We start from the raw sequence: 26404 nt of genomic DNA, 5'->3' as shown, positions 1-26404 counted from the left end.
TCTCGATGTTCAAGGAGAGGCTGAGCTTCTCATATAGTTCTGCAAAGAAGTTTAGAGTGGCTTGTAGGTCTTCTTCTGAATGTGCACAGAGGACGTTGTCATCAGCATATTAGAGTTCTGTAACAGATGTTGTGATCTTTGTTTTGTTTGGCCTTTGGTCTCCTTTATGAAGGATTCTGTATGGAGGATGGGAGGCTGGCACCATGGGGAGACTGCACTGGGTGCCACCAGCCCTAGTGACGTCAATGCCAAGCAACTCTTGATTGGTCGCACTCTCGGGTTAATTTGCATGGCAGGAAAGCTCCCCTGTTTCTAATAGAAGACCAGCTATCGCTATTATTATGATCATTGTGTAAGGGAGGGCCGAGGCGCTGACTTTCTCCTCGCGACCGTTGGGCCCGCGTGGCCGTCACGTGCCATTCAAATGTGGGCAGCGCGCGAGGGGAGGGCTGGTCACGTGACGCTACGCTCGCGAAAGCGGAAGGAGCGAGGAGGGGGGGGGGAGTTCTGCTCGGCTTGGCGCGCGCGCTTGTAAACAAGCAACATGGCGGCGGCGGCGAAAGCAATGAGGGTAGCGGCCAACCTCCTCCAGCATCGAGGGGCTATGGCCACGGGGGCTGCCGCCACCGCTAGCCCATCTTCTTCACTCCCTACTATTCTGGGACGCTTATCCTCGAGGGGTTTGGCGCCTGGGCGCTGCTCGGCCTTGCTCTCCGCCGCCAGAGGTTACAGTTCTGAGGCGAAAGGTGGGGAGGAAGAGCTGAGGGTCCGCTATTTGGACGATGAACATAAAGGTAACGCCGGGGTTGTGCGTGGGAGAGAGAGAGAGAGAGAAAACTCCCGCTGGAAGGCACGCCAAAGATCCCCTTCCCCGGGGACGGCGTCGAGGATCCTCCCTGGTTAGTGGAAGGCACGGGTTCCCTCGCGTCGTCGGTTGCCCTGGCTCCTGGACGTGACGCGGTCGAGCGCTGTCGAATCAGCTGCCCACGAAGCGAGGATGCGGCCCTGTCAATGCCCTCTCGTCATCATGTGACGCCCAGGAAGGGCATCTTGGCGCATTGAAGGCCTCTCACCATCGTGCAAGTTACCGATTGAGGATCTGCATTGTGGAATGAATGCAGCTTGACACTGATATAACAGCTATGGCTTAAGTCTATGGAGGCCTGAGAGGTGTAGTGCTATAAAGCCTTTACACCTTTTTGCCAAGAGTACCGGCACCTCATCAAACTACAGCTCCCAGGATGCCATAGTATTGCGCTAAAGCAGGCGTGGGCAAACTCTGGCCCTCCAGGGTTTTGGATTTCAACTCCCACAATTCCTAACAACCAGTAGGCTGTCCTCTGAGGATGCTTGCCATAGATGCAGGCGAAACGTCAGGAGAAATGCCTCTAGAACATGGCCCTATAGCCCGAAAAAACCTACAAGAACCTAACCAGTAGGCTGTTAGGAATTGTGGGAGTTGAACCCCTGGAGGGCCAAAGTTTGCCCATGCCAGAACAGTTAAAGTGGTGTCAAAGTGCATTAATTCTACAGTATAAACGCATCCTAAGGTTTGGTGTCAAATACAGTGTAAATGCGCCCTGAATTAGTCAACAGCCAAATGAGGTATTGACACCAGCATTCCTTCCCAGGGAAAGCTAAAGACCCGGTAAAGCTGCAACTCCCAGGATTCCATAGCATTGAGCCATGGCGCTTAAAGTGGTGTCAGACTGCATTCATTCAACAGTATATATGTTCCTAAAGTCAGCATGTCAAATATACTGCATTCAACATAATTATTATTACAGATTAAATATTCCTTGTTCCTTATTTCCACATGCAGCTTTTGAAACCACAAACAGCATGGAAGGATCTTTGGAGACATATTCCTTCAGAAATTTCATTTTCTGCTGGAATCAAAAGGTTGAGAGAAGAGATACATTTACACTCAGTACAGTTTGACATAACTTTAACTACCATGGCTCAATGCTATGGAATCATGGGAATTCTCATTTAGTGATGGACCAACATAGAAGGCTAAAGACCTTGTAAAACTATAGCATTAAGGATTCCATACATAGAGTCATCACCGGGAAGCATGGTGAGCTCCCATCTGTCAGCTCCAGCTTCTCATGCGGGGACATGAGAGAAGCCTCCCACAGGATAGTAAAATATCAATGCATCTGTACAATATCCTTGCAGATGGTCAATTCTCTCACACCAGAAGCTACTTGCAAACCCAAGTATGAACACAAAATTCATTGATGATTCATATACACCTTTAGACATACTCAAAGGTAATTTTATATATAATATTTGTAAAACTTTTATGTATGAAACAAGGTTTGTGTACATTGAATCATTTGAAAGCACTGATGTCAGTATTTCAGCCACTCAGTTTCGGATTTTGAAGCACACCTTGTAGCGAGATATTCATTGATGTTTCCTGTACATCTTATATACATAACCTGAAGGTAATGATTTATACACAAATTAAGGGTTTCACTTTCTCAACAACCTATGTGGACAGTTTTGAATCACTTCAGATTTTCAGATAAGAGATACTTAATTTGTTGCAGCCTTATTTAGACTGTTGGGTTTTTAAAGACCAAAACTAAACCTTTCAAAGAGACCTTATTTCTTCTTTCTTTTTGATGTCTAAACTCTTGGGACAAGGGTGTAATTATGGGAGGAACAACATGAGAAGTATGGCCTCAAATATGAATTCTACTTCCCAAAATAAAAGTTTATTTCAGTTCCCAATTCTCTAGCATTATAGAGAATGAGACATTGAAAGTTGTTCTCAATATATTAACATTCTTTTGGTAACTTTGTCCAACCCTTTTCTTAGATGGCCTGCACTGTACTTCTGAAACTTAGCTGAACTTCCAAAATACTAGAACTTTTGAGTCAGAGATAAACTTTCAGGGGTGAATTCAGAATTCTTATTTGAAGGTGCAGTGTCCTCATTTTGCCTTCCTCTCACCATAACTACCCCCATCCCCAACCTGTCTGAAAGAAACTCAGAATCAAGTCCACATACATTGCAGAATGAAATATTAAGCTCTTGTTAATTTCCATGGATTCACAAAAATATGGATGTTTTTTGCCCTGTATACTTATAAGAAAAAGCAGAACAAAAAGTAAGGTCACTTTGGATGATTCATTTGATGTAGACTCACCTGTATTTCAAACTTGAATATTATACTATTGGCCCTACTTTTTGGGAATTTGATGGGATTTACTTCTGAGTAAACTGAATATTCCAAGCCTAAGAAAAACCTGTGAAATACATGGGATTGCATTAGATCAGTGTTTCTCAACCTAGGGGTCGGGACCCCTGCGGGGGTGTCAGAGGGGTCGCCAAAGCCCATAAAAACACAGTATTTTCTGTTGGTCATGGGATTCTGTGTGGGAAGTTTGGCCCAATTCTATCATTGGTGGGGTTCAGAATGCTGTTTGATTTTCGGTGAACTATAAATCCCAGCAACTACAACTCCCAAATGTCAAGGTCTAATTTCCCCAAACTCCGCATATGTTCACATTTGGGCCTATTGAATATCTGTGCCAAGTTTGGTCGAGATCCATCATTGTTAGAGTCCACAGTGCTCTCTGAATGTAGGTGAACTACAACTCCCAAACTCAAGGTCAGTGCCCACCAAACCCTTCCAGTATTTTCTGTTGGTTATGGGAGTCCTGTGTGCCAAGTTTACTTCAATTCCATTGTTGGTGAAGGTCAGAATGTTCTTTGATTGTAAGTGAACTATAAATCTCAGCCACTACAACTCCCAAATGACCAAATCAACCCCACCCCCAACCCCACCAGTATTCAAATTTGGGTGTATCAGGTATTTGTGCAAGATTTGGTCCAGTGAATCAAAATACATCCTGTACATTAGATATTTACATTATGATTCATAACAGTAGCAAAAGTAGTTATGAAGTAGAAATTAAAATAATTTTGTGGTGGTGGGGGGGGGGGGGGGGGTCACCACACTATGAAGAAGTGTATTAAGGGGTCACTGCATTAGGAAGGTTGAGAACCACTGCATTAGATTAATGGACAACTTGAAGACATATACAAATATGCCTTAAAAAGTCCTATCACATTCATGGTGTTGCCATAAGTCAACAAACTACTTGAAGGCACATACACACACACAGACACACACATGTCTAATGCTATGCTTCTATTTGACATGTGAAAATCTGCCCAGGGTTTTGCTATAATTGGGGACAATTGAAAATTTGGTTTAGTTTATTCATAAAGTGCAAATCAATCTGAGCTACTCTTTCTAGAGCAATCTGATTGCAACCACCTTGCTCTTTTCAAACATCTCCAAATCTTGTAGTGTCGCTCTTGAGTTAAAAACTAAATGGTGCATTTTAAAATAAATCTTCATTTAGAAATGCATAGCTTGTTTTTAAAATAGTAGCAAATATTAGTTGACAAATTTCACCTTTGGAGATGTTCTGGTGGTGATCTCTTTACAAGCAGAGCTCAACTTTTACATTGGGGAAATCAACCTGGAAAAAGGCAGTCCTCCAGTTACAAACATCCGACATATGATGTGTATATGACTCCTTCCAGTAGTACAAATGGAGGTGAGACAACAGGAAGTGCAAGGAAATCTACTCGTAGGAAGGGAAATTCAATCCTGTAAGAGATGTGGGGGAAAAGATATCTCCACTAAGCCTTATCACAATTCCATTTTTCCATGATAATCCAATTTTTTCAAAATCCAATTGTCACAGGGACAAGTGTGATGAAATCTTTTGAACGCAGGCACAGATATCAAAACAAACATTACAGGAGTGTTAACCCTTCCCTGTACTATTCAAAACTTTAAAAAATGTTTTTGGCTAGAGTTACCTATTAAGGCTTACATATCAATTCAATGTAAGAATAAACATACAGGACCTGTCTTTGTCGTAACCCAAGGGCTGTCTATATTCTGTACTGTCCACTTAGGTAAAAATCACAACTGGAGACTTAATAGTTTTGAAAGGCAGCATGGTTGAGATGTATTGTGGTAGCAGCCATAATAAAATGTTGTCATTATTTTCTATGGGGAGATGACAAGGAAACTTATTAATTATAAAGTTCCATTGTATAATAGCTCTCTCTTTTAAAATAATATTATTTTGGGATGGATTGTAGCCTTAATATGCCCAACTATGTCACTGTTGACTTTTATACCAAATAACTATACTGTAATGTATGGAGTATATCAGAACATCTGGGAGTCCACTGGGCAATGTCCTTGCAGATAACCAATTCTCTCACACCAGAAGCTACTTGCAGTTTCTCAAGTCGTTCCTGACACGGGAAAAAAACCCTAGTTTCAAAATTTCCCAACTAATTCCCAAAAGAAAAGCTATATAAATAATATTAAGATATTATGAATTAATTTCTAATAATTGCATATTCTTTTTTTCCAATAATAAGTTATGCTTTTTACTTCAAGCAGTTACTACTAGAAATTTAGATTATTGATATGTGTATTCATGATGCATCCTTGGGAAGAACTGTTCAAAGAAATGAGACTCCAGTTTTGTCAATAGATAAAAGATGTAGACTACAAAATGTAACAATAAACTTATTAAAGACTGATTACTGTTATTTCTTCTTTTTATAGGAATCGTCGTACTTGGATTGAACAGAGAACATGCAAAAAATGCACTTAATAAACATGTCGTAAAAATGGTAAGTTGGGACTCATTAATCTTATGTCAATCTGCAATGCTGATAGTAAGTGTTGATAACTTGCACACCTTTTTTCTGTAGATATCAAAAGTTATGGAAGCTTTGAAAACTGACAAAAAAGTACGGACGATTATATTCCGAAGTGAAGTTCCTGGGGTATTTTGTGCTGGTATGCAAATTTAATTTTTTTCTATTCCTTTGGAAATCCATAAATTATCAAAACCCAGTAGATAAGACTGAGAATCTAAAATTCATTTCAGTAAATACATATAGACAATTTATGGACTTATACTTTTTCTTTAGCCATATAAAAAGGTCAGGAAAAACCTTTTGCAAGCTTCTGAGCCCTTGAGTCCAGAACCAAGATTGAACAAGAAATTTTAAAATGTGGAAGGATAAAACAATAAAGTGTTTTAAACCATGAAACCTGGTTTTGATTATTCCGTGGCCCTGTATCATATTTTTTTTTAAAAAAACACAATTGCAGTTTCTTTGCAAGCCACACAAGTGAGCTCATTAGCTCTGCAAGGCTTTCAGAGAGACCTCCAAAATGTTCAATTAAAACTGGGATAAGGTAGCATTGGTGACATAATTCTTGGAATGCTTCTCTAGACCAATGCAGAGTGGTGCAGAGGTTATGAGTGGTCATTCTGTTTGCTGAGTCTGCAAAGGCACTCTTGCGTGTGCATTGTTTGGGAAATAGCTGCTTGACCAGTCATCAGGTAAGGGGCTCTCCAGTCTGGTGTATGTAACTGAGCTTGACTACTGGCGGAGTAAGTGCACGAGTAGCACTTGGAAGAGCCATTGGCAAACTAGGCTCCTTCCCGTTCCTGGCCTAGGTTGGCTTCCAACCCACCCACCACTAGCAGCAGTGTAGCAGCAGCAGAGCCTTTGCAGAATCAGCAGACAGAATAGCTGCTGTGACCCTCCATGCTGCTCTGTTCTGGTCTGGGGAATAATTCCAGGAAATTTTGCCTCCACTGCTACCCTAAGCCAGTTTTAATGGAAATTTGACCATGCATTTTTTTTTTTTTTGTTATCTGCAGGGGTCCTGGAACCAATCCCCTGTAGATATTGAGGGCCCACTTAATCTTGGAAGTGGGAGGATGCCATAATTGTTAGATTATAATTTCCTTGCTTATTTCATCCCAATAGCCTTGGGAGAGTCCCAAGTTTTCTAAAAACCTCTTCCTACTTTTCATAGAGTTGATTTTTATTTTTTCCTTTTGGTCAATCCTACCTTCCTTTACAAGTTCTATATTTTGAACAACCTCAATTGCTTTAAAAATCCAAAATGGCTTTATAGGATGAAGCAGTTTTCATCCATTACCATGTGTGTATTTGTATGTGTGTGTGTTTATTTTTTTAAATGCCGTCACAGCTGAGATTGTGTTTGGTAATATGTTTAGAGAACACAGTAATTTTAATCTTAGGTAATATGAAATATACTATATCTTGAAATGAGTTCAAGCAAAAAGTTTCAGTTACACAGTTCATATTGTCTAAGATTGAAACAGTTCAAGGAAAGGTGATGGAGTTAGAAGAACCTGACCTCAGTCTTCTTTATCTTTTCCTCTACTGAAGTCAGGTGGAGTGGCAGCTACAGTCAAACAGTTGAAATATGGTAATGTGTCTAAGCAGAACTTTTGGTATTGCTTGTTTCCCTGCTCCTTTTGTGCAGCTTGATGGACATAAAATAAATGTGCGCTAAGAGGTTGTTCATTTCTGTGTATGTAGTTGTCGCCATGATTTTATTTATTTATTTATTTATTTATTTCATTTTTACCCCGCCTTTCTCACCTGAGGGGACTCAAGGCGGCTTATGCCTCTGGCAAGAATTCAGTGCCAGTAAAACCCAACAGTAAAAACATATCCCACAGTTAAAATGATTAACGGTTAAGTAATAAAACAGATAAAACAGTATACACATTAAAAGCATATAATTATTTGAAACTTGGAGAAAGCAGAGCTGTATGTCCAGTAGGGATGGAAAATGTACCCCAAAGTATTATTTTCTTGACAAAAAAGAAAGGGTATCTTAACTAATAGAAAAATACATTCCTCATCAAATTAATTACTGTAATTTTATTCCTCCTTTTTTGCTTTTTGAGAAAATATAAGAAAATGTAGATTTTGAACAATGTTTTAGCAAAAAAAGCAGCAATCAAAAAATAGAAAATATGAAAAATCATTTTCCCAAAATGTGCAAAAAATACATATCCTTGGTATTTCAGTGGTTCCAATTTTCATCTAAAGAACAGTGCTGAGATTGCTACATGTTTCTGTATATAAAGTGCATTATATCTAGTTGTGGATAGTGCAAAGACATTTTAATACTTCTCTAGTGTCTTTGTGTATGATCCAAATCTTCTCCAAAGGATTAGGGAAAAGTCCCTTTCCAATTTTAAGGAGGGGATGGGGCTGCACAAGAGGAAGGGAAAAGAAACTTGAGTGAAAATTCGCTTGAGTGAAAATTTGTTTAACATTTGATTTTAGCATCTATGGTGGAATAGGCACTGTTGGTGCAGATGCTCACCTGTGTCAGTTGATACGCTTTGGCAGTGCCATTTTTATTGTTGATCAGAAGTAGAGGAAACATAGTATTTTGTAAGATTAATATGAAGTTAATCTTGTTCTGAACTTTCATGAAGGTGGAAGTGAGAGTTACTGATTGCTCCATGAAATCTTTCCCATGGGATCCTATAGTGTCCATTCCATTAATTCCTCAGTTGAGTTGGACACAGCAGAGGATGTCTCAAATATTAAGATATCCTTCTATAGCTTCTCATCTAACAATGATTCACTCTTGACATTGTGCATTTAATTTCAAGTCACAGTAGGAAACCAAATTTGACCTAGTTAGTTCGCAGTTTATCTAGCCATCATCCAAATAAAGATGAGTGACAAGATAAGAAGTGTGTTAGTTTCATTGTTTGGATTCACAGCATATGGAGTAGATTTGCTATGGTATGAATGGTTAGTTCTTTCAGTTTTATTTTTAATGTATTTTTAAAGACAATACCCACTCAAGCTCCTAATGTGGGTATGATGCATTATTAAAAAACATTTTAAAACTTTTTATTCAAGCTCTGACACATGGCTTTAGTTTAATTTTAATTTTTTCACTTGTTAAGCATGCTTTTTATGTTCTCTTGGCAAAAGAAAAGCATACTAAATACATCACCAGATTTTTGTCATCTTTGGCTTTTAATATGTCTTAGCTATTTCTGTAACATGAGTGGGATGATTATATGAAACATTTGAGTCATATTTAATTATGCATACACGTGCGTTTGGTCTACAAAGCATAACCCCCCACTCTTTTTTGCCGACAAGTGGTTTGTTTTTAGACTAGGTAAAAAGACTTAAAATAGCTGTCTTTAATTTCAGTGTTTTTTCCCCTTGTCACATTTATTCTAGATACGGTAGTCTGTAAAAGCAGATATGGAGTGTTCTTCCTGATGCTTAAATATAAAATTTTAAATAAAGCTGTTCAGATATTGGATATCACATGCAATTTTGACACATGCATTCATGGATAAGGCCGTGTGGTTTTCCATCTGAATGTTTTTGTTGTTGTTGTTCATTCGTTCAGTCGTCTCCGACTCTTCGTGACCTCATGGACCAGCCCACGCCAGAGCTCCCTGTCGGCCGTTACCACCCCCAGCTCCCTCAAGGTCAGTCCAGTCACTTCAAGGATGCCATCCATCCATCTTGCCCTTGGTCGGCCCCTCTTCCTTTTGCCTTCCACTTTCCCCAGCATAATTGTCTTCTCTAGGCTTTCCTGTCTCCTCATGATGTGGCCAAAGTACTTCAACTTTGTCTCTAGTATCTTTCCCTCCAGTGAGCAGTCGGGCTTTATTTCCTGGAGGATGGACTGGTTGGATTTTCTCGCAGTCCAAGGCACTCTCAGAACTTTCCTCCAACACCACAGCTCAAAAGCATTGATCTTCCTTCGCTCAGCCTTCCCTAAGGTCCAGCTCTCACATCCGTAGGTTACTACAGGGAATACCATGGCTTTGACTAGGCGGATCTTTGTTACATTCCTGAAATTATGTCATTATGGTGGTACCTCCAAAATATTTTATCTTAAGATAAACATAAAAACAACCTATGAATGTTTGGTGTTATAAACATTAGGCCTGGGTAACAATGGAAAAATTTGTTTCTAAAATCGATTCGTTTTTTGGGGGTTTTTGCGTTTCGATATTTAAAATAATTACAAAATTTTCCTTTTAAAAAGTTCGATATTTACGAAATTTCGTAAATGGTAAAAACATAACGAATCGATTCGTTAATGGCGGACGCGACCGCGAAATACGCTAAAAAACCTCCAAAAACTTCTGAAGCTTCCCTCTCCCTCTGTTGTTGACTGTTGGTGTGATATTATAATTTTTTTTCACTAATTAAACCATAAAACTGGCCCAGACATGCGGAAATAATAACGAAACGACCTCGGAACAATAACGAAACGAATACAATAACGAAATACGAAGCATTTACAAAACGTCTTTAAAAATTCGTTTTTTTTAAAAATTGCTCCAGAATGGTTGGATATTGCTTCGTAATCAACAAAATTAACGAATTATTAACGAATTACGAATTAACGAAATGAAACCGCCCAGCCCTAATAAACATCTATATAATTATTTATTTATTTATTTATTTATTTGCTGCATTTGTTAACCGCCGCTCTCAGCCCTAGGGCGACTCGCGGCGGTGTACAACATATAAAAAACATATTTTACAATAACTACAACGACAAAAAACAACATATCACTAATACACTATCATCTAATTACACTAAAATAATCCACTTCGTCTTATCATAGAATCATAACCAATCTCGTAGTCTATATTCCGTTCCAGTTGTCATTTCCAGTTACTGTAGTATTTAGTTAAATGCCTTCTCGAATAGCCATGTCTTCAGGCTCTTCCGGAAGGACATAAGGGAGGGCGCCTGTCTGATGTCAACAGGGAGGGTGTTCCACAGCCGGGGGGCCACCACTGAGAAGGCCCTATCCCTCGTCCCCGCCAGGTGTGCCTGTGAGGCAGGCGGGATCGAGAGAAGGGCCTCATAATAAATAAAAATAATAAATAAAAATGTAATGTTTGTGGGGTTAACAGAACTCAGAAACTACTAGACGAATTGACACCACATTTGAACACAAGACACCAACTAAAGCAATCTATGTCCTTCACTAAAAAAAACCAAAACAAAACCCAGAAAGAACTTAAACCCCCCACAAAGCTAAATGACTATACAGAGCATGCGTTAAAAGAACACCCTCCCCCCACCCCTCCCTTCTGCATGAGGGAAAAAACCCAACAGCTGAGAGAGAGGTAGCTTGAGAGAGGGAGGGAAAGGTGGCAGTATAACACTCTTGCTACCCCCTGCCTCTCCCCCCTCCCCAAAGGATTCAGAGATAGGGAAGGAGAGAGAGAGAGGGCACCTTCTTCCAGATCCACCCCTCCCTTTCCTTCCTTTCCTTTTCCGCTGTCGGCAGCATGGAGGTGCCTCCACTGGGAACTCACACGGGGGGGGGGGGATTCATTCTCTCTGTGTGTGTGTGTGTGTGTGTGTGCGTGCGTGCCCAGAAAGCTCACCCATACTGAATTCTGGGAAGGAATTCTGGGAAATGAAGTCCAATATTCAAAGAAAGGACAAAAAGACATGCTCTGTGAGTTAGGAAAGTCTGTCCAGGAAGGCACAATCAAAACACTCCCGAAAGATGGTCATCCATTTTTACTTTATAGCAACCCTGGGCTATATTATATCTACAATAATAATATCTATATATCTATCATAATATCTATAAGTCTCTCTCTCTCTCTCTCTATATATATAATATCTATATGTCTATAACAATATATACATGTCTATAATAATATCCCTACGTCTGTAATAATAATGTCTATATGCCTATAATAATATCTAAAGGTCTCTAATAATATCCATACATCTGTTACCCGTTTTTGCTCGAAAGATGTTTAGCCCTGTGCTCCTTGTATTTTTTATCAGTCTTATACTAATTCATGCAATGCTTTGAGTCCCCCCAGAGGTGAGAAAGGCGGTATATAAATACTGTAAATAATAATAAAATTTTGATATGAAATAAAAAATACATCTATAATAATAATGCCTATATACCTTTAATAATAATATTTGTGTCTATAATAATAATATCTATATGCCTGTAATAATATCTATATGTCTACAACAACAACAACAACACCTATATAATATCTTTGAACTGGGTTATATGCCAGTGTGGACTCAGGTAACCCAGGGCCCTTCCACACATTCTAATAATAATAATAATAATAATAATAATAATAATAATAATAATAATAATACTTTATTTGTACCCCACTACCATCTCCCCAAGGTACTTGGTGCGGCTTACATGAGGTCAAGCCCACAGCACATCAATAAACAAAAGCGATAACAAATAATCAGTACAAAACAGTTAAAATAAAAACTCAAAATCAAAAATACACAACAAACACTAACAATAACGTATAGCATATAAAAACCCATATAACCCTTTGGCCTCGAGGAGACTGAAAAGGGGCTTATATTAGGTTGACACTTTGCCACTTCAGTTGTGTATTGATAGCTTAGAAACCAGCTCTTCCTCTTTTCTTTCTTTCCCATTTCTCCACAATGGGCCACAGCTAGTAACTATATATTTTCATTGAGTTAATACATTCAAGATAATAATCTTGACAAGAAAGCAAGGTGTTCATCTTGGATTTATTTTATTGTGTGCATTATAGTTGTTTCAAGCTTATGGTGCCCCTAAGGAAAACCTATTGTGGGTTTTCTTAGCAAGATTTATTCAAGATTTACTCAAGTCACCTACTGGGTTCCTATGGGTGAGTGAAAATTCAAACCCTGGACTCTAGAATAGTATTCCAGTGCTCAAACTACTACAATATAGTAACTACACCATACTGGTATTGATTGTTATTTCCCCTTTCTTGGAACCAAACTGTTGTACAGACTGTGAAGCAGTTACAGCTTTGGAAGGTCATGGGAAGCAAACTGCTGTGGTTTGAACTCATTATGGGTGTGGTTTTGAGGGGGGGGGGCAACCCAAAACTACCTCCCTCTTGTTTAAAAATGAGTATAGGTGGGTTGTTGTAGGTTTTTCGGGCTATATGGTTATGCTCTAGAAGTATTCTCTCCTGACGTTTCATCTGCATCTGTGCCAGGCATCCTCAGAAGTATGGCCATGCTTCTACAACATGGCCATACAGCCCGAAAAACCTACAACAACCCAGTGATTCCGGCCATGAAAGCCTTCAACAATACATTGAGTATATGTGCTTTGAAAGACTTGATGGTTTGCACTTAGGAATCTGAAGGACTGCATGGAGCCACAGCTTGCATTTTGTCCACCTGTTGCCTACACTATATATTTAGTTCTGTGTAGATCTGCAACAAAACTGGGCTGAGGGATTAAAATGTCTGATCTTGATTCATAAGGGTTAAAATCTGCCTTTCTCTTTTAGGGCAAAAAAGTTCTAAAATCTATGCATAACCCAACCAAATATTTTTCTTTTTACTGAGTTTTACTCTGTTAAATGGGTATAATTACCTCCCATCTCATTTTCTATCCAGGGAATGTTTAAACATGTACATATTTGTTCAGGCCTTGCCCAAATGATATCTTTTCAGTTCTTTTTCTTGGTCTAGTGTTGACAACCTCTTGAGATACTTGGTTGTAATCTCATATTTTAAGCAAATCCTGACTAGTATTTCCCTCTTTGAAGTTATTACCCTCCGCTGTGATTTTCTTCAGAAAGGAAAGGGATGAGTGAATGTACTTATGAAGTTGCAGTGGATAGAGGAAGGAGGGCACTAGCTCTTTGTAAGTCAGATATTTTCTTAGATTGTCCCTTTTAAGATTTCTGTAAAACATTTAATATTTTAAATGCTTGACTAATTATTTTTATAAGTATTTATTAACATAATAACAGAATCTTGTCAAATAAATTAACAGTCCTGATCTTGAGGCTAGGCATGTACTTAAGTTTTGTGAGAAATGTTTGCATTGCTTTTATTGAAAGTATTTGTTGTTGTTATCATCATCATCATCATAAATGGATGCTTCTTTTTGTGAAATTTGAATATAAATATAACAAGAACATATCACTTGTAGGTGCTGATCTTAAAGAAAGAGCCAAAATGCACTCTAGTGAAGTAAGCTCTTTTGTCTCAAAAGCAAGAGCAACTATTAATGAAATAGGTAAGTGGAAATCCTATTGTTTATAAGTGTTATAAGTGTAAGATTTATTATGGACTAATGAAAATAACGATCATTACAATAGCCTTTGTAATGTGATGTGTAATTCCCTTTGTGAAATATTATGAAGTTATTAAAGTCAGATACATTATTTCCATCTTGTAAGGGTGAATTAATGGAATGTGGAATCCAAAAGTCTTTCTCCTTTTTGTAGGGCGTTTCTCAGTTGAACCTTTCCACTTTTCATCATATTGTTGGAGGTTCTCATTTCCATCAGACGTATAACTGTGGTTTTAAACAGTCAGCATTAAGCAACTGTGATGAATGGATGAGAAGGAGAATTTAGAGTTGTTTTCTGTGGCATAGATTCGCTGAAGGCACTATTTCACATTTTGTCCTAGAGACAATCTACACTTGTTACAAACAGTGATGGTGTGGTAGTCATTGCTTATCGCCTGTAGTGATGCTAACCAAAGTGAAGAAGCAATACGAGAGAGCGGAGGGAGAAAAGAAGAAGAATTCCCTCCTTTCCTCTTCCTTCTCCAATCACTTTATCACTCCAGCTAGCATCATTACAGGCAATGAGCAGTGACTATCACTAGTTTTGTGCCCAATGGTTGCTGCTATGCCCAGAACAATGGGGAAGCCAAGTGTCATCACAAACCCCCAGGACTGCCAGAGCCTGAGAAAAGCATAATGATTGCCATTCACACAGCCACAAAGTGCAGGAAAACTCTGGGGCTTCAGCATCAGAGCATCCTGCAGCCTTTTAAAATGTGGGACGAAGTTGCATTACGTGATCTTCTCTTGCATTAAAGCGAATAGATCCCACAGTTGGATGCCATGAAATCCATCCATCCAAACATTGACTCATTTAGCCTGCATAGATGGATGCGTAGAAATCTTAATTCTTCTTTATTTCTATTGTTATTTCTAATGTCAGATTTGCATCCATGTATTATAAAGAAAATGGCATATTCATCTTTAGAATGCAGTTGGATATTTGTTGGCAACTAATGGGATATTTAGATTAAAGATCAGGTGTTTATGTCTCTAAAATGAATAGTAAAAGAAACTTATATTTTTGGTTCAAAGACATAGTTTGTTTTGTAACAATGTACAGCTAATGTAGCCCACATATATTAAGAATACTTCTATTTTAAGTGATTATTGTTAAACATTTACTTTTACTTAGGTACTTCTAGGTTACTTTATTATGTAGACAGTCCCACTTGGGTTAATAAAATTACTGACTTACCAATATATACACAGATGCACCTAAATAAAGCAAGAGGTTATTGTGATGAAAACGAAACAGTCAGATTAATGCTGATAAATATGTATTTTGAATGCCAGACTCATTGTTCCATTTAATTTTTCATCATCATTCATCTTCCAGCTGTCAAAGAAGTCTGTGGACATTGAAAAAAGCACAACCAAGTAATTTGCCCACAGAAAAATAATTTCACTGAATCAATTTTATGCCAGAAAAATTGCCCTGAGGGTTGAGTGAAATGTATTGAGCAAATGACTTCTCTGTCTTCATGGTGCTAATTGTTTCTTTCTCTTTCAGCTAATCTTCCAGTACCAACTATTGCTGCAATAGATGGCATTGCATTAGGTGGTGGCCTAGAATTGGCTTTAGCCTGTGACATACGAGTGGCAGGTAAGATTTAGTCATATTTGTACAATTATAGGACTCATAGTGTTGCCTAATGTTTATGTAGGAAAGTATTTTTTTATTTTAAATATTCTTCTATTTAAGGTATAATCAACACCTAAGTTAGTGACATGTTTTTTACTATGTATTTATGCTGGCTTCTCATTAACTGTAGAGGAGCCCCCGATGGTGCAATGGGTTAAATCCTTGAGTTGGCAGGACTGCTTACTGAAAGGGCAGCGGTTCGAATCTGGGGAGTAGGGTCATCCCCTGTCTGTCAGCACCAGCTTTTCATGCAGGGACATGAGATAAGCCTCCCACAGGACTGTAAAAACATCTGGGCATCCCCAAGGCTTTGTAAAAAGGAGCTTCTTTGCCTATACTTTTACTTAGGAAAAGCCTTTTCTGAGGCAGTAATCAATTGGTTTTACCACAGAATAATTAGTATTACCCTGACTTTTTGATATTGCCAGAAATTGCTAAAAGGATAAAAAAAATATACATAATGGTGAATATCACATTTTCTGTTTAATCAGCTGAGATCAATCAATTCTTTTTGCCAACATAAAGACATCCACATCACTGTTTTTGGCCACCATTGATAATATGCTCTATTCCATTGTGGCAGTGGTTTGTGACAATGCATTTCGTTGTAATTGAATCTTGTGGGATAATACAAATTTTAAATTTGTCACTGTATGTTCAAAGAAAAAGGGAACATGAGAAAATTCTATGCTTAGAAAGACATCTATTTGAAAAAAATAATGACACAGAGAAATTTAAATAGTGGGATTTATTTGTCACCTTTTATTTGAATTGTTTTCTTTCCTTGTTACGTTTCCTCAATATTTATAACTATTTGGTTTGGGGGAAAACAACAGACATTTGTGAATTTTTAAAAAATTACAATGAAATTTCTTTAGCTTGTCTTAACTTTGCAAAATAAGACCTACTATGGACTAAATCCTGTTTTAATTCTAGCTGGAGTAGCAGTAAATTTAGGCTGACTATGTACTGTAAAATCAATGCAGTATAGCACAGTTTAACCGCCACGGCTCAGTGCTATGGAATCCTGGAATTTATAGCTCAGAAGGGCCTTGCACTCTGGCAGAGAAGGCTAAAGACTGTAAAACGACAACTCCCATGATTCCATGGTATTGAGCCATTGCCACAATGAATTGGAATTACTTATTAACATAAACTAATATAAAAAGATACATGAGAATGCTATAAAGTAATGTTTACTGTTTCAGCCTGTTAATAAAATTTAAAGCATTGTTGGGGGAGACAGATAAAACAGTCTGCAAAAATACGTGAGGAAAAGCATCTTTTATGCAAATTACTGGCTATTTAATATATTTACCTGAAAAGCTTATCTGATCCTGAGTGTTTTAGTGAATTCAGGTCTAACGTATCAACAGTTTTTACATAAGTTCCTGTTTATTTAATTAAAGCAATTTAAAGATTTCACAAGAACTAACTTCTTCTTCTTTTTTAGCCACTTCTGCAAAAATGGGTTTAGTTGAAACAAAGTTAGCAATAATTCCTGGTGCAGGTATGAACATTTTTTAATAATGTTATAGTTCTGGTATTTGTGATTGTTGATCATTTGAGGCTATCTTTGCCTAGCATTAAAAGCAGAATATGGATTCTGTTAGTTTTACTGTTGACCCTGCTGCTTGTCAACCCCCATGGATCTGACAGGGTAGTATTTGAAGTGGTGTTGGGAACTCTTGGTCTATCCTTTTATTTTGCTTTTAAACATTCATACCCCAGCATGTCTCAGCTGTTTTTTGTTTAACCATGATACAGGTTTCTGCCACCATTACCCCGATGCTGGCCCTCTCCTGGTACGCAGAAATGACGCGTACGCAGAAATGACGCAAGAATCCCCCCCCCCCCCCGCACATAATTTCTATGTGCCAGGAGAAAAGTGGCAGCAGGGTAATGGTGGCCAAGTAAGTAATTTTTATTTTTAAGGCTTTTCTGGGGGGGGGGGGGGTATTCTTGCTTTTCTGGGGGGCATCTCTCTTCCCTCCACCCCCCCCCCCCCCCGGAAAGTGAGTGTTTTCTGCTGGTGTGGGGATAGAAGTCTGGCTTGACCTGGATATGAGATATTCTTCATTTGTGGTGTTATTTTTTAGATTTGTTTCTCGTTCAAAATGGTTAATAAAACTTGGTAACTTGTCAATTCATTAAACCGATCGTATCAAGCTCATTTTCATTGAGGGCTCCATCAGCCTTATTGTTGCCTTCAAAGGGCCATTGAATCTATGGATGGAGAATTCATGGGTACAGAGGACCAATTATAATGTTTGCATTATTTCAATACTCTTTATTTTTTTACCCAGTCTTGGTCCTCAGATGTTGTAGAACAACAATTTCCATCACTTTTGAGTATTCTTAATGATGACTGGGGATAATGGGAATTGCAACCCAACAGCACTTGTGACTCTGAGGTTGGGGAAAGGACATTTTAAAGTCAGACATTGCATCCACAAGCCTTGTATCCAAACTCAAATCCCACTCTCCTGATTAAAGAGAACAAACTGCAGCACTCTTGATGTTTCTGTACAACAATTCCCATCAGCTCTAGCCATGATGTCTAATGATGAAGTATACAGAAGTTGTAGTCCAGTACCTGGAGGGCTACATAAAATGACATTGTGGGCCTGATTCAGCCCATCGGCCTTGAGTTTGACACATATGCAGTAAACAATTTGTAACTTTTTGTATAATATGTTACCATTGTGATGTTTTTATTGTACTTTATTGTACTATTTTAATATATAATGACTTTGCACTTTGTTGTACTTATATGTTATTGTACTTTCATATATGCTGTAAACCGACCTGAGTCCCTCGTTGAGGTGAGAAGGCCGGTATAGAAAACGTCTAAATAAATAAATATAAATAAATATTTAAACCCGGGTCTGTTGCGTTAGCAAGTGATTCTGTTGAAGAGTTGGTTGAACTCTGGAATGAACAAATGGCCAGGGCTAACTCTCCCCTTCCATGAACTGGAACCAAGAAGCCTCCTGGCTTACTATGGAGCATTCAGTGATGAAATAAGTGAGACAGGGACCAAAGCCTTCCTTATTTCTAAACTGGGGGACATGGAAAGTGCCTCCTCGAAGACTGTGAGCAAAGGACAAGAGGGATCCTCTCACCTCTGCAGGAGTCTACCGTGTACCGTGCAGCTGTGGTCAAGTCTACATAGGGACCACCAAACGCAGCGCCCAAACACGCATCAAGGAACATGAAAGGCACTGCAAACTACTCCAACCAGAGAAATCAGCCATAGCAGAGCACCTGATGAACCAACCTGGACACAGCATATTATTTGAGAACACCGAAGTGCTGGAGCACTCTCACAACCACCATGTCAGACTACACAGAGAAACCATAGAAATCCACAAGCACGTGGACAATTTCAACAGAAAGGAAGAAACCATGAAAATGAACAAAATCTGGCTACCAGTATTAAAGGACTCAAAAATCACAACAGCAAAACAACAGAGGGGAAACAAACAGGCACATAAAATCACTCTCAACAAGGGATTCCCCCCGGGCACTTCCAAGCCATTGAATGCTAATCAAAACCTCACTACCTCTGAGGATGCTTGCCATAGATGCAGGCGAAACGTCCGAAAAATTGCCTCCAGAACATGGCCGTATAGCCCGGAAAAACCTACAACAACCCAATATCAGGTGTGTTCATTAACACGAATCCCCCCTTTCCATTTTCACATGACAGCAGTAGTCTATCAATTCAAAATTGGTATTTAATATGCAAGACATAAATAACTGCAGTAGATGTGGGTTTGCCTCAAAATCAATTGAACACTTAGGATTAATTTGAAGGCTTGCTTTTGTAAGCAAAATATTCCTCATCATTACAAGTCTGTTGAAAACTTAGCTTTATTTGCATTTAATAATATTTTGTAATGTTTGTTTTATGTTTCTTTTTAAATAAATAACCTCAAGAGAAAATGTTAATAGCACAGAAAGCAGATGTTTGAACAGCAACTCTTGCTTCCAAGTAATTAAACAAAGTATGTAGAGTGTTAATGGGAATAGGTGGATTAGTTCTGCTTCTCTAAATTAGGGTGAATTGTGGTGTGTAGATGCTTCCTGCTGCTTTTTTTAAAAAGCAAGAACAAGTCTTAATTCAAATGAGTTTCTTTGTAATTGGCTTGATAAATATTTTTTAGTGATAATGCTTCTGAGGCAAATATGCAAATATTATACAACAATTTTCAGAGCCTTTTCAAATTACTTTTGTATATTAGGAAGTCTAATCTGGTGCCAAATATTATGATGTTATGTAGGCTGGTATACTGTATTCTTTGTATATGTGGGTTATCGTACACAAAAGGTGTACACAGCTTTGTATATTCTGTTAGAAAACACATACAGACACACAATATGTATATATATGTTTAGTTATTTAATGTATATCCAATATGATACCTATGGTGGCTTATAATAAAAGTTAAAATACAAGTAAAACAATATATAATACAACAGTATAATCCAGTTGTTAAAAAATAATTTTCAAACAATTTAAAAGAAGTTTAAAACAGATCAAAATCCAGCAAACACTAGCCATTTCAAGGTCTTTTCTGCTACAACCAGTTTAAAGTCAAAGGCTTGGCAAAAAGAGAGTAGAATGGGGGGAAACCAAACCTTGTGTTCTTAGTTTAGAACTTTTTGTTTATTTTAAGCAATGCTTTTGGGTTGGAAAGATTAGCCGTTTACAAGAAACGTTGCCCAGGGGACACCCAACTCTTTACTCAGTCTTCGAGGAGGCACTTTCCATGTCCCCCAGTTTAGAAATAAGGAAGGCTTTGGTCCCTGTCTCACTTATTTCATCACTGAATGCTCCATAGTAAGCCAGGAGGCTTCTTGGTTCCAGTTCATAGAAGGGGAGAGTTAGCCCTGGCCATTTGTTCATTCCAGAGTTCAACCAACTCTTCAACAGAATCACTTGCTAACGCAATAGACAACTGTCAGTGAAAGTGGAAAATGTGAATAAAAAACCTTACATTTTTGCCTGAGAGAACATCGCTATGAATATGTAGGCTTCCCATGACAGCTCTGTGATCAACTCTAGCTGTTACTATGCTATATAGCTGAACTGGAATGTCTAGAGATTCCTAAAGAGCACATATTAATCAGATCCGTGAATAATCAAATCCACAAATGTTATACCTGAAATTGTGGGTGGTCTGCTATATATGACACATACAATGTAAGATAGACTTTCATGAATCAGTATATCAAGATATTCAAAACATCACAATTAAAAAAAGAAGTCAAGTTTACTGGGTCCAAATGCACTTGGTGATTGCTTATTTTAGAAGCAAAGATCTTCTTACATCTTAATCTGGTAAACAGTAAAAGCTTAATCAAAATAATGTTAATTGCAGAATATTTGATCAGTTACCTGGATCTCCCAATAAAATAACATGTAAGATGGGCCTTCGGAGGCTCTAAAGAAGCATCCAGAATAATGTTTGAATGCCAAGATGTTAAATCCATGGAAATAAAGTTTACTGTATCCACTTCACTGTATTCCGCATATTTCATGAGTCTCCAGCCTTGTGGAGAGATCTTTTGGAAGAATTAGTTTGAAAGAAAAATCAGGAAACCTTTCCCCTATGCAAACAGTATTATAGGCAATCCATGCAAACAGTATTATAGGCAAACCTCTATTCATAAAAAGACTCCCTGATTTGTTCTGGAAAGTAAGCAAATATAGTGAGGAAAACAAAAGATCTGTACATATAATCATGTTTAGCCAGAGTTTAGAAAGAATCAGAAAAAAGTGTTTTACTACAAGATTTGTCTGTGTAGATATTTGTGAATGTGGTGTGCATTTACTTGGATGTAATGGTTACTATGTTCTTTGAAGCATTTGTCCAGGTAATTGGGTACAGGATTTCAACTTAAGGTTAATGTTTCTTTTCTGAGTTACTGAATGTGAGGAAGTATTAATCTTCTTTTAGATATCAATTAGGCTGCCACCAATATGTTTAGAGACGCTGGTTTATGGCTCTGTTTATCTTTAGTTGTGTTGTGAGGTGACTTTGGTAGTGTGGAATGCACCAAGCATAAAAGCAATGGAGGAGGCAGGTTTGAAATACAAAGAGAACAAGTTTTATTGTTAACAGAACGTAATTGTTGCAGTTTTGAGAATTTGAACTTGGCACAAGGCGTGATGTTACAAAATGGCTGGTTTGAGATACATTCAGGCTTCTGATGTTACAATTCTACAAACTCCTTCTTTAGTGAAGTGCTTATACTACTTCAGAGTTCCCTATTGTGAATGTCCACACTGTTTGCCCTATACTCGGAACAAACCACTGATCACCAGTCTTTCCTTACTGGCGATCCTTAAAACCCCCTCTGTTAGATTCTTTTAACCTAAGCAATCTAACAAGGTAACACCTTCAGCTCTCTTGCTGAAGAAATATTCACAAATTCTAAGAACTACTGAATTCTCACAGCTTCACAACCCAGAGCCCTAATTGACTCTGAACCTCTTCCCCGGGTCTCATCCACCGGACTAAACTACTTTCCCAGAGTCCTTTCTTGACTCTGCCAGACTCCTATTTGACTCTGCTCCTCTTCTCAGGGTCTCTTCCTCCTGACTGAATATTAACTGACGCTTTCAAACCTTTTATTCCTTAAACTCCGCCCACCTCCTCTGAGGCTTTGTTACCATGGCAACCTATCTCTCTCAGCTAGGCCCTGGCAACAAATGAAATACATAAATACAGATTCAAACACATTATAGATAACACTTTATAATAAACATTATAAATACAGTTTAAACACATTATAAATAACACTTTATAATAAACACATCTCTACACTGAACATGCTAAATTTTCACACAGAAAGCAGAAAAGGAGAAGAAACTATATAGAATTTGGTCTTTATAGGAAAAAGTGATCCATTTAATTCACTTTCTGATTAAATTAAGGTGTGAGATTGCAACAAATGTGTTACGAACATTTATAAGTTAATCCATATGGGTTAACTAATATGCTTTTATTGTCAAATAAGATTAAATTGATGAAAGTAACAAGGTTTTATTTTGGGTAAATATGTTAGGAAAGAAATCTGTAGCACATACAAATTATGATAATGGTTTTGTTATGCATAAGTTAGAACAGCATTTCTCAACCTGAGGGGTCAGGACCTCTGGGGGGGGGTTGCGAGGGGGGACAGAAGGGTCACCAAAGGATATCAGAAAACACAGTATTTTCTGTTGGTCATGGGGGTTCTGTGTAGGAAGTCTGGCCCAATTCTGTTGTTGGTGAGGTTCAGAATGCTCTTTGATTGTAGGTGAACTATAAATCCCAGCAACTATAACTCCTGAGTGTCAAGGTGTATTTTCCCCAAACTCCACCAGTGTTCAAATTTGGGCATATTAAGTGCTCGTGCCAAGTTTAGTCAACATCCATCATTGTTTGAGTCCACAGTGCTCTCTGGATGTAGGTGAACTACAACTCCAAATTCAAGTTCAATGCCCACCAAACTCTTCCAGTATTTTCTGTTAGTCATGGGAGTTCTGTGTGCCAAGCTTGGTTCAATTCCATTGTTGGTGGAGTGGTGGTGGAGTTCAGAATGCTCTTTATAGATAAACTATTAATCCCAGCAACTACAACTCCCAAATTAAGGAGTCGCGGCAGTAGGAAGGTTGAGAACCACTGAGTTAGAATCTTGAAGTACACTGACCTTGAGTTACTATATTTGTTGTTCCTGAAGTTGTTAATACTTTATTTGTATTGAAATGGAGGCAGACGATTTTTCAAGCCAAGATGTTTTATCAGTATTGCTATATACTGATCTTAAATGTGAGATTAAAATACATGCAGAAACACATTTCTTAAGTGAGATATTCTGATTAAAATTATTTTTAAGTATTTACTTTCTGAGACTGAATTTTATATATTACTTAGTGAAGTAACAGCAAAAACACTTTTTGTGTGCTTTATGCCGTTGTGAGGTAAAGGTTATTCTTTTTTCCTTTTTTGTCTTTATTTTGTTTACAGGCTTCAAGTATTTTCATACATAAAATTGTTCAGCTAATTTATTCTCATAGGACTATTTGCCTTCCTTTTCCCATCCCATTTAAACTAGGTCACTGCTCTGAGGCATTGGTCCAAGTTGTGAGAGTTATCTGATGGTCAAAACATAGTCATAGAAATAATGATGCACTGTCAGCAAGGCCACTTCTTCTTTCATGAACATAAATTCAAGTGCCCAAAAATCAATTTAACCATTGACCTGTTACTAACTACAGCTCATCATTCTATACTGTACAAAGATTCAAAAAGTATCTGGAAATGCTCAGTTTCCAAGTTAGGTGATTATATACAGCTTTGTGTACTCTGTATACGTAGCCTTTATAGCATGTTTGCTTTATTCTTTCAAAATTTGAAACACAGTTGTAAGTTGTCAGATTTTTTTTAATGAAATTCTACATTGAAATGAAGATTATTGCAATTGATTTCAGTTCATTAACAATGTTATTAATTAATATAGTTTATGTCCCTTCAGGATGAAATATAAATGAAGTATTATTATTATTATTATTATTATTATGTATTGCTAATTTGTTGGAATCATTTCACCTGTGTTGTAAAAACAAGAGCTCCCAAATAACAAACACAAATTTAAAAACATCAGGGAAAATAAAAATGAAGTAAAACAGAAAAGGAATATAGAGTATGTAGCTGGTTTTATTTATTTATTTATTAAAACATTTATATGTTCTCACCCTGAAGGGGACTCAGGGCGGAGCACAACATACAAACGGAAAACATTCAATGCCGGGACATGATTTATGTTATAAATATTTTAAAAATCTAAATAAAAGTGCATGCCACAAAAAAATAGATAAATGAAAAACAATTTCCATGTTTGATGCCACAAAAAATTCAAACACGGTGCCAGGCAAATCTCTTGGAGAAACTTCATGTGGAAGGCCCATTGTGAACATTTTAGTATGTTCAATGTGATATATGTTCATTCTTGGGAGAGTCTGGGGAAAAAACATGGTTTTGCAGCATTTTAAACAATAACGTTGTCGAGGCAAGTCCTATATTTTTGGCCTGAAATTCAGAGGCAGTATCACAACCTGAATATAGTAATAAGCCAAATGGGATCTTACCAATGTGGTACATTCCTTAGTTACATCCTGCCTGGATTACTGTAAGAGCCGCCGCAAACTAGGCTCCTGTGGGAGCAAACCTTGCCAGCACGTCCCTGACGTCATGAGGCTGTGCCTCTCGCCCCGCCCCTTTCTCAGCCTCTTTCTCCGTGCCAGAGTGGTTTTTCCTTTGCTAGGGCAGCATTGCCAGCGTACTCTCTCAGTTGGCAGAATTCAACTGAGAGAGAATGCTGGCAATGCTGCCCTAGCAAAGGAAAAACCACTCTGGCACGGAGAAAGAGGCTGAGAAAGGGGCGGGGCGAGAGGTGGAGTCTCATGACATCAGGGACGTGCTGGCAAGGTTTGCTCCCGCAGGAGCCTAGTTTGCGACGGGTCTAACATGCTCTACATGCGGCTGTCTCTGTAGAGTGATCCAAAGAGCTGCAGCCAGTTTGCTACCTGGGACTGGCTACGGGGAGCCAATAACCCTCCTCTTGCAGCAGCTCCATTGGCAGCCAGTCTTTTTCTAGGCACAATTCAAAATGCTGGTTATGACCTTTAAAGCCCTAGATGGCTCAGGTCCAGGTTATTGGCTGACCACATGCCCTTGCATGAATGTGCCTAGGCCCTGAGATCTTCAGGAGAGGTCCTTCTCTTAGTCCCACTTCTATCTCAAGCTTGGCTGGTGGGAGCAAGAAAGGGCCTTCTCAGTGGCTGCCCCTGGACTCTGGAACTCCCTGCCCAGGGAAGCCAGAATGGCCCCCTCCCTGCTGTCCTTCCGACGGCAGGCTAAAACCTCCCCCCCCCCCCCGGCCCGGCAGGATTTTAATGATGAAGGTGTTTTCATAGAATCATAGAATCAAAGAGTTGGAAGAGACCTCATGGGCCATCCAGTCCAACCCCCTGCCAAGAAGCAGGAATATTGCATTCAAATCACCCCTGACAGATGGCCATCCAGCCTCTGCTTAAAAGCTTCCAAAGAAGGAGCCTCCACCACACTCCGGGGCAGAGAGTTCCACTGCTGAACGGCTCTCACAGTCAGGAAGTTCTTCCTAATGTTCAGATGGAATCTCCTCTCTTGTAGTTTGAAGCCATTGTTCCGCGTCCTAGTCTCCAAGGAAGCAGAAAACAAGCTTGCTCCCTCCTCCCTGTGGCTTCCTCTCACATATTTATACATGGCTATCATATCTCCTCTCAGCCTTCTCTTCTTCAGGCTAAACATGCCCAGTTCCCTAAGCCGTTCCTCATAGGGCTTGTTCTCGTTTCTTGTTTAATGGTTTTTAAGTGTGATTTTAAAAATACTATTTATATTTAATCCTGTTTTAATGTTTTTATATTTTAATTGTTATACTGATGTTTTTATGTTAAGCCGCTTTGAGTCCTCTTCAGGGGAGATAAAGCAGGGTATAAATAAATACTATAACAATAACAATAATAGTAATAATAATAATAATAATAATAATAATAATAATAATGTATGATTAACTATAGCCACTTTGGATTTCAAAGGTAAAGATAAGAAGACTACATATAAGATCATTTGGAGTATAAGTGTAAAATTCAGTTGCATGACTGTTCTCGTGTTGGAGGAACTGTTGAATTTTTCATCTTCAAGACTGCATATTTTGCTCAGAGTTTGA

General features: G+C 38.4%; 1 protein-coding gene across 2 annotated transcripts in view; it reads left to right on the top strand.

Annotated features, from left to right (window-relative positions):
- Positions 1-424: 424 nt before the first annotated feature.
- AUH (AU RNA binding methylglutaconyl-CoA hydratase) overlaps positions 425-26404 on the top strand; it is a 36683-nt gene continuing 10703 nt past the window's right edge. The window contains exons 1-6 of one of the 2 annotated variants that reach the window (XM_067464464.1): positions 425-794; positions 5619-5686; positions 5768-5855; positions 13855-13941; positions 15512-15604; positions 17097-17153. In XM_067464464.1, coding sequence (XP_067320565.1) covers positions 545-794; positions 5619-5686; positions 5768-5855; positions 13855-13941; positions 15512-15604; positions 17097-17153 — 643 coding nt within the window. In that variant the 5' untranslated portion in view covers positions 425-544. The remainder of the gene's footprint in view (positions 795-5618; positions 5687-5767; positions 5856-13854; positions 13942-15511; positions 15605-17096; positions 17154-26404) is intronic. The other variant, XM_060762018.2, reaches the window with a different exon arrangement.

Source organism: Anolis sagrei, chromosome 2 (genome assembly GCF_037176765.1).
Source record: "Anolis sagrei isolate rAnoSag1 chromosome 2, rAnoSag1.mat, whole genome shotgun sequence".
In the NCBI taxonomy this organism is placed as follows: domain Eukaryota; kingdom Metazoa; phylum Chordata; class Lepidosauria; order Squamata; family Dactyloidae; genus Anolis; species Anolis sagrei.
Note: the sequence above shows the minus strand (reverse complement) of the source record. Positions and strands in the feature narration are given on the sequence as shown.